Raw genomic sequence first — 11,929 nt, 5'->3', positions numbered from 1 at the left:
GAATCACAATGGAACAGGAGAAGGAAATAATCGGCAAGGGTTCTTTGCAAGTTCGGGTAGCTTAAGCCAGAGCCTGAGCTTATAAAAAGGAAGGAATACATGGCAACGTCCAGAGATCCCATCCCGCAGATATGGCGACAGCATTGCAGGTCGAGGTTACCTATGCATGACAAAAAGGCCTTGGGAGAAAGATGTAGGAGACAGAGAGAGGGAGGGGGGAGATTGATGATGTACTGAGATACTCAATCACGTGACCATATCTTATCACCCCCAAAGCGTGCATGTGGTCTCTCTGCGCTTTGACACACGTGTCTGTGTCTCTGTCTCCGGGGGGACACCTTTTGCGATACATACCTGTACTACCTACCTCACTCTCAGTGACCTCGACTTCAAACGCCTCGAACCGCTACGCCATGCTTGCTGTCTTGCCACCTGTATAACATTCACTCATATTCCAAGCTCCTTACTCTTCGACAATGGCAGACGAACCGGGCTCGCTCAACTGGCGCCTGAGCGCGCACCCCGTTACCCTCCTCACATACTTGGGCTTCCGAATAGGTAACTACTTCTATACTTCTCTTATTATGCCCCCCTCGAACCCTCGGAACCCCCTCATACTGACAAATATGCAAAAGGCAGCCTGTTGATGTACCTCTTCGGGGTCCTCTTCATCCCCAACTTCGTGCTGGTCTTCATCCTCACGCTCCTCCTCCTGTCGATCGACTTCTACTACCTCAAGAACATCGCGGGCCGCCGCCTCGTGGGCCTGCGATGGTGGAACGAGGTCAACACCTCGACCGGCGACAGCCACTGGGTCTTTGAGTCGGCTCCAGAAGGGACCCGTGACCAGAACAAGACGGACAAGCGCTTCTTCTGGCTGAGCATGTACATTGGACCGGCGCTGTGGGTGGCATTGGCTATACTGGCTATCGTGAGGTTACAGAATCTGATCTGGCTGGTTACGATTGGTAAGCTTTTGTTGCCTTTTGGTCTCTCTTCGCATAATGGGAACCCGCACCACCGCCTCGACGTTGCTCGTTGAGTCGCCGCTGACTTTCAAACAGCCATCGCACTGATCCTCACCATAACCAACACGGTGGCCTTTTCGAGATGTGACAAGTTCAGCCAGGCGTCGAGTTTCGCCGGCACAGCATTCCTGGGCTCCGGAATTGCGAGAAACCTGGCTGGGAACATGGTGGGACGCTTCTTCAAGTGATAACGCTGTCCGTACACACTATCCCTATAGCGACAAGTCGAGCAGTACACCAAGGTGCCTATGGCTGGGCCCATGCAATGTCCGTGCTGAGCGTGCCAGATGCCGTACCCACCTGATGCAAGAGACATATCTGCGAGGCAGGCGGTGACTCTAGCAAGCCATTCGAAAATTGAATATACATTTCATCCACGCAGAATACATCATGGCCCGTGAAGCAAGCCATTTGTACGGCAATATGTGTGGGGGCTATGCCATCTAGCTGGATGGAGAACATCCGGGGGCACAAAGGATGCCACACGTCCGAAAGTGTATGTCACTTCGAGTGCCCTCGTGCTTCATGAGACAGGGCGTCATTGTCTAGAGTGGCCAGCCGTATATACAGTAATGTAGTGTGTTTGCGCCTAATATGTATGATATTTCAATGAGATTTTCACGATCAAAATATCCAAAACCCATTCGTGATGTGCGAAGTACGTCTTTACGTCTGATCTATCTGATATCAGCCTTCACACTTTTCTTGTGGACATGACAGGTACCGGATGATGTTATCCTGCGACTGCGTACAACAGGGGGTAAAGTAGGTGGCAGTTTCTTCGGTATTCATACATTTCATTGCCCACCCCTAGGATAGGAAAGTGATTGGGAGGACAGTCCACACATTCCTCACCTTTTTTCTTAGTATAGGACAAGACAGGACAGGTCAGGACAGGACCATATCGAATGATTAAGTATTCTTTTTTTTTCTTTTTCAATTTTTTTCTTCTTCTCAATCCAGCTTCCCTTCCTTCCTCTCCTCCAGCAACTTCAACTCCATCATCTCAAAGCCCTTCAATGCCTTCCCGTACCTCTCAAACACCTCGGGCTGGTACCCGTCGGCGATCTTCTCGACAAACTCCTCCTCCCTCCAGCGCTTGCCGACCAGATCTTCAAACGTCTCCCCCTCGGCGCGTTCGATGGCCCACACGGCCTTGTACGCCGCACCCAGCGCACAGGCGTTCTCGCCGACGTCGAGCTTGAACACGCCCTCGGACCCGCCCAGCACTTCTCCCGCGACTCGCGCGATGGCCTTGTTCCGGCTGCCGCCTCCGACCATGTACACGCGCCTCGGCTGCGGCGGGAGGCCCGGCGCAGGCGAATGGACGAGGTCTCTCGACCGCAGCCGCAGCGAGAGGAACTGGCTCTCGACGATGACCCGGGCGTCCTGTTCTGGCGACCGCGGAACACCCTCGGACTTTCTCAGATCGCCCGAAGCCGCGTCGTACTCGAAATGCCACTCGCCCACAGGCAGGCTCGGGATGATCTCAGGCCGGGGGAAGTACAAGCCCAGGTTCATCGGCTTGCTCGGGTCGGCCTGGGCCAACGGCGGCGTCGAGAGTAGGTTCTCGTCAAACGCCGTCCACGAGTTTGCGTCTCCCTCGCCAGTTCGCGCCGTGTTGATTGCGTTCCGCACCTTCTCCCGCGCCAGCCCGCCGTTCTTGTAGCACAGCATAAACATGTACAGCCCGGGGGTGGTGGGAGAGTTGAAAAAGTGCGTCGCGGGATCAGGTCTGTACTCTGCCGTGCTCATGAGGAACGTGGTCGACGTGCCCAGCGACACGATGGCGTCGTTCTTCTTCAGCGGCAAAGCGAGGATCGTCGACGGGTTATCCCCCGTGGACGCGATGATGGTGCAGTCCGAGCTGAAGCCGTGGCGGCGCACAAAGTAGTCCGATACGCTGCCTAGATGAATACCGCCGTCGTCGGGGACGTCGCCCAGTTTTTTCTTGAGCGCTTCCACGCCGGATGGACCAGCAGCGAGCTCGAGAAGTTTTTCATGCCACTTCCCAGCCTTAATGTCCCAGAGATTCATGCCGCATACGTCGGAGATGTCAAAGGGGGCGAACTTTCCCAGGAACACGGTAGCAATCCACGACGACACAAGTGTGATTCTGTAAGTTTTGATGTATTTGTCAGGGTACTTTCTCTGAAACCGTAGAATCTGGGGACCGGTAAAGCGGTGGTGTGCTTTGCTTCCCGTGACGTTTGCCAGCTGTTGCTCATTCCCCAGTACCGCATCAAATTCGTCGCACTCCTTTTGGGTGCTGGCGTCCTGCCAGTTCGGACTGAATGGGTGAGCAAAAGCGCCGTCGAGCTGTGACTGTAGTGTCTTCTGAGGGTCGAGCTGAGCCAACAGTCGCTCTGCATCGGCATTCCAAAACACACTACCATGCTGCATCCCCGAGCCGCTGATACCTTTGACTCTCTTGAAGTCGAGGCCGTCGTCCTTCAGTCTGGCTAACAAAGTATCAATGGCCTGCAGCCACATCGCCACAGGTGCAAACACTTCATGCTCGGCTTCGTTGACAAGTACCCCTTTGGTGATGTTGAACCCCTTGGCGTCGGCATCGAAGTCAAACTTAGCCTCGTGGACCTTTTTCAGACTGCCGTCTACCACGAGTCCTTTCAATTGTTGGGTTGACAGGTCAAAGCCCAGGTATAGAGGCCCGGTAGACGTCATTCTCAAGATTGGCGACAACGACGAGCAATCTCAGAAAGGTCGTTTGATCGCTCGGCCCAAAAGTCTATGTTATATTTTTGTACAGAACAGCACGGGTCAAAATCACCATCTGTACCTAATGAAATGTTTTTTTGGGTGTGGTGGAATGACGCGCGGGGTCGAGTACGGGTGAACTGGTGGTCAGGGCCGGCGTTCTCTACACGCCGGTGGGCATCTTGGCGGCATTGGGGGAATGATATCAGCCTGAAATCACATCGAATTTTGGTGGAGCTGCCGCCGGAGTTTTGCACCGAACCAGCGAAAAAAAGGTGCGTGCCAAAAACCAAATCTTTTAATTCGTAAGAGTTCAGATGTCCTTCTTTGTCTTACTCGTGTTATGGGCGTGTCCGTTGGCATGGTGGTGGTTATGGTCGTGGCCGTGGTCGTGATCGTGATGGTGTTCGTCCTCTGGCTCAGGACTGCTCCGGGGACTGACGTCTGCAGGAATGAAGTCACCTGCGAGCGTAGACCGAGTGTCTTCAGTGGGTACGAACTTGACCCGGACTCGTCGGACACCTCGAACCTTTGACCCTGTCCTCTCGCGGACCGCATGCTCTATATCCTCCATCTGCTGGAGAGTGAACCCTTGGGGTACGGCCAGCTCGATATCGATGAGGTAATTTTGACCGGACTTGGTGCCCTGAACGTCTCTGATTTCAACCTGATCTCCAAAAGGGAGCGCCGTGATACCCTTCGCTGCGTCACCTTTGAGGGCCATTGTGGCGGCGCGACGGACAGAAGACTTCACCTCGTTGTCCACAGTCACATCCGCCAGCTCGAGCAAGGCCGATTTAGTATTGCCCCAGCCAGCTCGGATGACCATGGCAGAGATCAGTAGTCCTCCGACCGGATCCAACCATGACGCGTCTGTGAAGACATGAGCTCCGCCGATCGTAGCAAGGGCGACGATGCTCGTCAAGGAGTCGACCCGGTGATGCACAGCATTCGAAGCTAGAACAGCAGACTTGCGTTCACGGGCTATTTTAATAGCTGGCCAGTGTCAGTGTATAGTTAGGGATAGGTTGTAGCAGAGCTCGAACTTACTAGCTCGGTATAGCCACTCTTTCACCAAGATCGAGCCTCCAGCCAGCCATGCAGCATTCAGATCGGGAACACCTCCGTGGCTGTGGCTGTGCCCGAGTAACGAGAACAGACCATGAGAGTGTTCGGCGTGCTCGTGAGCATGTGCAGCGGCATCCAGAAAAAACTGGGAATACAAAGCGTCCAGGGCGTTGAGTCCGATTCCCATGCCACCGAATAATAGCAGGCTACTGACTCCCAGAGCTCCCAAACTCTCAATCTTGCCGTAGCCGCTTGGAAAGCGAGATGTCGCAGGTCGGAGTGACCAAGAAATAGTAGCCAATGTCATGAAGTCGGATACCAAGTCGGTCAAAGCATGGAATCCGTCTGCAACCAGTGCCTGGGAGTGGAAGACATAGCCCCCTATTCCCTTCCCAATGGCCATGGCCAGGTTGACAAACAAGCCTATCCTTGTGATTCTGACGCCAGCGTCATTTTTGTTCTTGGATGTCAGGTAGGCCGTATCGTGGGAATGACCGTGGCCGTGCGAGTGGCCGGCGTGGCTCCTCGCCTGGGTGAGGGTTTGCGTAAAGGACATCGGAAAGGAGCGAGAACGAGCGGCCAGAGGGGAGAGCGCAGGCAGTGTGGTTCGCACCGACAGAGGCAGACTGGATGAATATTTCCGCAGCAAGGACCTGCTCGCAGTTCGTGTGAAAGTTCTCTGACTGAGTTTGGAATATAGCTGTCTTGGGCAAGGGGACACATGTCGCGTTTCGACGCGGAGGACCTGCGTCAGCGGCATTTGCTGCTGCGGCTGAGAGTCGAGGCGCAGGGGGGAAGGGAAAGGAATGGAACGGCCGCCGAACACACAAGCGAACTCGGACAGGATCAAGATGGGTTACTCTGTCTCCTTCAACCCATAATGGAGGTGGCCAGGTAGAAACAACCGATGCCCGAGACTGTAGCTCTAAATATTCTGTAGAAGTCTATGGATTGTGCATTTTAGAACCGTTCAAGACACAACCGAGTTGCAGCTCAGCCCGCTGTAATGGTGATGCCCGTTTTTGATTTTTTACTCCGGTCGGCAATGGCCGGGCTACTAGTTAGTTAGGCTGCCTGATGCCTATCGCCATAATGGACGCACATTGCTGGGTAAGATACCCGGGCGTCCCAGGTACATACCTACGGTAGTAGGACGATGTCTACCTACAGTACCTGACCTTACCTCCCCTATAAAGTAGATTCTGCCCTCTGGCCATCCGTGATCATCACCCCCTGGCCTCAGTGAAATCGGGCAATGGTCTCTCTCGTTCTATGGCGAACTCTAGGCATGCAGTGTACAGACAGATACGGGAAGTGAAATCTTGCTCGGAATTTCTACAATATAGATGACACAGTGAAGTACCCAGGAAATACACCCATGCATACTTTTTGAGCCCCCCTTCCTAAAGGAGCGTCAAACAGCACAATGCAGCAGAAGTTCTAGCCCTCCAGCTGCAACCGCTCCAGGTCTTTGATGGCTTCTTGTAACCTCGTCACCTCGCTCTCGGCATCCTCGAGCTTCTCCTGTTCCTTTCTCTTCGTTTCTGGGCTAGCCTTTTCCCATCCGGCGGCACTCATGATTTTCTTGCTCTTCTCTAGTCGTGCTTTGGCGTCTTCAACACCCTTGGCACGCTTCTGGAGCTCCTCGGAGAGATCAACCTTGCCAGCCACCTTCAAATACACCGCTGCATCTGCATTGATGCTCTGAAGTGCACAGCCAGCAGGGGGGAGGGAAGCTGCACTAGGAGGGAGAACCTCAATTTCGCCGGCGTACTTTCCACCTAGGGACTTGAGTGATGTCCGTTCGTCAGAGACAGTCCGGAAAGCCGTCTCCGAGTAGGTCTGAATGATCAGGTCTCCCGGCTCCTTGAATCCATACTGTGATAGCAAGCTTCGAATGCCAGTAGCAATGGCCATGACGAACTCATACTCCTCGGCTTGCTTGGGGTTGTCGAGCTTCTCGGTATACTCGGGGTATTTAGCAACCATTATACTCTCGGTCTTGTCATACTTGCGCCGAGGTAATTTCTGCCACAGGTGTTCGGTCAAGAAGGGCATCAGTGGATGCATCAGCAATAGACCTCCTTCAAGAGCGGTGTAGAGGGTTTGCTGTGCTGACTTCCGCACATCGTCTGATGCTTCAGGAGTCAAGATGAATTTGGAGTTCTCGATGAACGTATCGCAGAGCTGAGTGAACCAATACTGATACAGAGTACCGGCAGCCACGGAGAATTCGCGCCCCTCGATGGCCTCGTTGACCTCTTTAGCCGCAGCATTGAGTCTGTGTAGGATCCATTTCTCGGACAGCGATTTCGGTTCGTTGTCTGTCGACTTGACATCCGGTACGAAGTCCCCACCTAGTCTACCGAGGGCAAAGTTGGTGGCTTGATAGATCTTGTTGCAGAATCGTCGCTTGGCTTCAATTTCTCTGATATCGAAAGCAATGTCACCTCCGCCAGTGGTATAATTGACTAGGGTGAACCGCAGTGCGTCAGCACCACATTCCTCGATGCCCTTGGGGAAAGCCGACTTTTGATACGCTTTAGCCCGTTCAATCTCAGCTGTGTCCAGATTGCCGGCATAGAGAGTTTTGTGGAGGTCTTCCAATGTAATGCCTCTAATAATGTCCAGGGGGTCAATGACGTTGCCCAACGACTTCGACATCTTTCGTCCTTCAGCGTCTCGGATCAATGAGTGGCAGTAGACTTCAGTAAATGGAACTTTGCCAGTCAGCTTCAACCCCAGCATGACCATACGGGCCACCCAGAAAAAGAGAATGTCCCAGCCAGTTTCGAGCATGGATGTGGGATATAACTCTCTCATATCCAGGGTCTCCTTTGGCCAGCCCAGTGTCGAGAAAGGCCAGAGAGCAGACGAGAACCAGGTGTCCAGCACATCTTCGTCCCATCTGAGAGTGAACTTCTTGCCTGGAAATTTCTTCTCTGCTTTGGCACGTGCCTCTTGCTCATCGTAAGCACAAACCCAGAAATTGTCGTCGCCTTCATCACTGTCTTCCCCTTCGAGCTCAATGAAATATGCCGGTGCACGGTGTCCCCACCACAGCTGTCGAGAGATACACCAATCCTGGATATTTTGCATCCATTGGTGGAATCGTCGAGACTCGGACTCGGGTTTGATGAGAATCTGTCCGTCCAGAACGGCCTCGTCCGCGGCTTTGGCAAGATCCGTCATCTTCATCCACCATTGGGGTTTCATTACGGGCTCAACCACATCCTTGCTCCTCGAACACATCGGAATCGTCATGGCGTTGTCCTCTTGTTTGGTGTAGAGGTCAAGCTCCTTCAGAGCGTTGATTACGCCGTAACGGACGTCAAATCTCTTTTGTCCTGCAAAGGGGCCGGCATTGTCGTTCAGCGTACCATCGTCATTGAGGATGTTGATGAACTCGAGGTTGTGCTTATTGCCTTTAAGAAAATCGTTGGGGTCGTGTGCAGGTGTAATCTTCACAGCCCCAGTACCGAAATCCATCTCCACTTCCTCATCTGCAAAGATCACAATCTTTCGGTCAGGAAGGAAGGGGTGGATCACAGTCTTGCCCACGAGATGCTGATACCTCTTGTCGTTAGGATGTACAGCGATGCCCGTATCACCGAGCATGGTCTCGGGACGAGTTGTTGCAATCTCAATGAATTCGTAACCCTTGAATCTGTCAGACGAAGTGGACATCTTATGAGAGTCATCGCCTTCTTTACTGATGGGGTATTTGAAGTATGTCAGGACACCAAACTCGATCATCTTGTCATAGCCTGGAACCTTCAGCTTCGTCCGACCTTTTAATTCTTTGTTGTCGACTTCGAGATTGGAAAGAGAGGTGCTCAATGCAGAGCACCAGTTCACCAAGCGGTTGGCCCTGTAGATGATGCCTTCCTCAAAGAGATCGATGAACGTCTTGCGCACCGCAAGCGAAAGGTTTTCGTCCATGGTGAAAGCCTCTCGAGTCCAATCCATTGAACCGCCAAGACGCTTCAGCTGATTGGTGATATTCTGATGGTACTTCTCCTTCCAGGTCCAGATCTTCTCAAGCAAGGCGTCTCGGCCGATATCATGTCGAGTCTTGCCTTCCAGCTTATACAGCATCTTCTCTACAACAGTTTGTGTTGCAATGCCGGCGTGGTCGCATCCCGGAATCCACGCGGTAGTCTTCCCTTTCATTCTTGCATGCCGGATCATGGTATCTTGCAGTGAGTTGGTGAGAGCATGTCCCATGTGCAACGAGCCCGTGACGTTGGGAGGGGGGATTGGGATGACGAATTTGCCTTCTGGTTTGACTTTGCCATCTTTCGTAAATTCAGGTTTGAAGTAACCCCGACTTTCCCACCACTCGTAGCGGCCAGACTCAATCTTTTGCGGCTCGTAGGCGTCGGCGGCGGCGGCTTTTTTGACCTTTTCTTTCTTCGGGGCTTTCGAGGCTGCGTCTGCTGCGGGTGCTTGCTGTTTGGATTGCTTTTCTAGGAATTTGGCGAGTTTTTCGGCCTTCTTACGCTCTTTCTCGACTGCGTCACGTAGTTATGTCAGACTGTGATTCTTAGAATATGGGAGGATTGAGTATCGAGGTAGGGACTGTGTTTATTGCAGGTGGACGCGTGACTACACGTCGCGTTTAACTCTATAGACGCTTTCCCAGTCATACACCATGAGTCTTTGGCGATCCGGTACTTGTCTCCAAACGAGTCAAAGCTAGTGATGCAGTCTGGCGCAAGGGGAATGGGCAGTTAACGTCAATGTGGTCCTTCGGCGTTCTCATTCATACTTTCTTTGGCAGTTTTTGGCTTTCCTGCAGCACCCATCACGGTCTGCCCGTTTTCATTATTCTGTTGATCCTGACCGGGCACATTGTTGCCCAGCGCATCCTTCTTGGCTGCATCTTGAGCGGTGGAAACGATGTCTGCGGAGACTGGTGGAGGAGGGCCTGAAGGGGAGCCTGTTGGGTCGCCAGCTTGGGAATGGTCAGCTATGAGGCATTGAGCTGGCGGGGAAGCGTCTGTACTTACTGACGTTGTGAGATGCAGCGTTGAGAGCCATGTTGGAACGATACAGCCTTCTCCAAGCAGGAGGTGGGCGCAGACGGAGAGACCTGCAAAGTATTTTGATCGAAAGCCCTATGGCTTCGTTTGAGGCAGTAAGAGAAGTACTAGTACATACACCACGCCCAAGAGTTCGAGTGAGTCACAACAGTGTCCCTGGTGTAGAATTGGTGTATGGAATGTAATGGTGACTGCGCCGTAGGAAATTATGAGTCGCAGGGCCTCTTGAAACCGCAACTCGCCAATGCCAAGACTGACATCACACGATAAGGGCCAAACCGCTTCGAGTGTCCTCCCTACGCCACAGCTATGTCTATACCTCAGGTAGGTACCTAGGATGCGCAAAAGACACGATGGATATGGTGACTACTCGACTATAAATACCTAGTAGCTTCTATGATGATTAGTGATAACGGTAGTGTGACGAATGAGTCGAATTTCTGCCTGTGGCAACGCACACTATCCTAATCCGCACCTCCATTCCTTGGGACAGGATTGCCGCTTGAAGGCCGCTTCGACAGCCTCGCATACTTAGGAAATGGCCTGGGTGGTCGCCATGCGCCTATTTTCAACTGGCCCGCCGTGTAATGACAGTTTCTGAGATACTGCGACCTGGTATCTCTCCGCTCATTACAAAACCTTCATCCAGGTCCCCGGTCTCGGCCCTGTAGATCGTTGCGACTGGCTGTGCAATCGTAGGAAAGAAGAGTCTCTTTGGCCATCATATATCTCTCAAGAAACGTGGTTTTGAGAATTCTGTTGTGATGCTGCATTCCTTACTGGTGCGAAATAGGGATGTGCCATGGCTTCTTGGGCGGTTAGTCGTTCCTAACAAGTGTCAGCACAGTTGCGAAACGTGGTTCGAGAGACAAACCTGATGATCATATCTCAACAACTTATCGAGGAAGTCGATGGCTTCTGGACTGACGAACCGCTGGTTCTCGGCGTTTACAAAGCTCTGCCACGGTTTCTTGGGGAATCTGCCGAGAATGTCGTCGTACTGCGCGTCGAGTTCGATGTCATACTTGTCGAGGTATTCGAAGAGCTCGTCAGTGCCGAGAACCTTTGCAATCTTTACGAGTTGATCTGAATTGCTGTTGCCATGGAAGAAGGGTTCTTTGCGGAAGATCATCGAGGCAAACATGGCACCCAGAGACCACATGTCGAGGGAGTAATCGTATTCCTGGAAGTCAACCAGCAACTCAGGACCCTTGAAGTATCGCGATGCCACCCTGACATTATACTCTGTTCCCTGGTGGTAGAATTCAGCCAGGCCCCAATCAATCAGTCTCAGCTACAGAAAATATTAGTATCCCGTCCTGTCCGTTGAGGTGATAACGCACCTTTCGTTTCGCATGGTCGATCATAACGTTGTGCGGCTTGACGTCTCGGTGCATGATGCCTTTACTGTGACAGAAGTCCAATGCCTTGAGCAGTTCGAAGATGTAGTATCGCACATCGTAGTCAACAAAGCGCGGATACAGCGTCCTGAAGTCGGTGTTGTCCACATTTTCGAATATTAAGCTCGGTGTCTTGCTCTGACTGTCGCGTACTACGTCTAGGAGGGCTACGATGTTTGGCCCGCCGGACAGGTTCTGTAGGATCTTGATTTCACGCTTTATCTTCTTCTTCTTCACAGGCTTGAGCACTTTGATGACGCATTTCTGGTAGTTGGCAACATTAATGCCCTCGAAAACTTCAGAGTACTTTCCTCGTCCTGCGCGCAATCAAGTTAGTCACATCCCTGTGCAAATGGGGACCGCCGCGTCATCCTACCGATCTTTCTCACGATCTCGTAGTTTTCCAGAATACCCCAAGAGATGGACACGGAGTCGTAATCCCAGTAGGACCGCGGCATGTTCGCATTGACATCGGCGTAAACGCGCGCCATGGTTGCAGAGGTGGGCGGGATCGTGGGGTTGTTCTCATGCGACGTAAGGCTAGGACACAGAAGGGTTCACTGAGCTCTGGGGAGTGCACGAGGAGCACGAGGTCTAGAAGTTACTGTTGTGTTGCTGGGGCTGCCACTTGCCGGTAGGTATATGCAGCAGCAATAGATGTAGTAAATGG

The 11,929-nt window shown here is 52.6% G+C and overlaps 5 protein-coding genes across 5 annotated transcripts; 1 reads left to right on the top strand and 4 right to left on the bottom strand.

The window, feature by feature from the left end:
- Positions 1 to 476: 476 nt before the first annotated feature.
- Positions 477 to 1,216, top strand: PV08_03979 (golgi apparatus membrane protein TVP23; the record flags this gene model as incomplete). The annotated part of the gene is made up of 3 exons (XM_016378328.1): positions 477 to 558; positions 636 to 968; positions 1,065 to 1,216. The coding sequence occupies 3 exons, from the start codon at positions 477 to 479 to the stop codon at positions 1,214 to 1,216; spliced, it is 567 nt and encodes a 188-aa protein (XP_016237005.1).
- A 766-nt stretch (positions 1,217 to 1,982) lies between these two features.
- On the bottom strand, positions 1,983 to 3,713 carry PV08_03978 (D-xylulose kinase A; the record flags this gene model as incomplete). The annotated part of the gene is made up of 1 exon (XM_016378327.1): positions 1,983 to 3,713. The coding sequence occupies one exon, from the start codon at positions 3,711 to 3,713 to the stop codon at positions 1,983 to 1,985; it is 1,731 nt and encodes a 576-aa protein (XP_016237004.1).
- Positions 3,714 to 4,059: 346 nt separating this feature from the next.
- On the bottom strand, positions 4,060 to 5,370 carry PV08_03977 (uncharacterized protein; the record flags this gene model as incomplete). The annotated part of the gene is made up of 2 exons (XM_016378326.1): positions 4,060 to 4,742; positions 4,797 to 5,370. 2 exons carry the CDS (start codon positions 5,368 to 5,370, stop codon positions 4,060 to 4,062), a joined length of 1,257 nt encoding a protein of 418 aa, XP_016237003.1.
- Positions 5,371 to 6,254: 884 nt separating this feature from the next.
- PV08_03976 (valine-tRNA ligase) lies at positions 6,255 to 9,857 on the bottom strand (the record flags this gene model as incomplete). Its single annotated transcript, XM_016378325.1, has 3 exons — positions 6,255 to 9,328; positions 9,586 to 9,771; positions 9,827 to 9,857. The coding sequence occupies 3 exons, from the start codon at positions 9,855 to 9,857 to the stop codon at positions 6,255 to 6,257; spliced, it is 3,291 nt and encodes a 1,096-aa protein (XP_016237002.1).
- A 734-nt stretch (positions 9,858 to 10,591) lies between these two features.
- Positions 10,592 to 11,750, bottom strand: PV08_03975 (casein kinase II subunit alpha; the record flags this gene model as incomplete). The annotated part of the gene is made up of 4 exons (XM_016378324.1): positions 10,592 to 10,687; positions 10,734 to 11,153; positions 11,203 to 11,576; positions 11,636 to 11,750. The coding sequence occupies 4 exons, from the start codon at positions 11,748 to 11,750 to the stop codon at positions 10,592 to 10,594; spliced, it is 1,005 nt and encodes a 334-aa protein (XP_016237001.1).
- Between the last annotated feature and the right edge of the window lie 179 nt (positions 11,751 to 11,929).

The sequence above is a fragment of the Exophiala spinifera genome, assembly GCF_000836115.1.
Source record: "Exophiala spinifera strain CBS 89968 unplaced genomic scaffold supercont1.3, whole genome shotgun sequence".
Lineage (NCBI taxonomy): Eukaryota > Fungi > Ascomycota > Eurotiomycetes > Chaetothyriales > Herpotrichiellaceae > Exophiala > Exophiala spinifera.
This window is presented reverse-complemented; position numbering and strand designations above follow the sequence as displayed.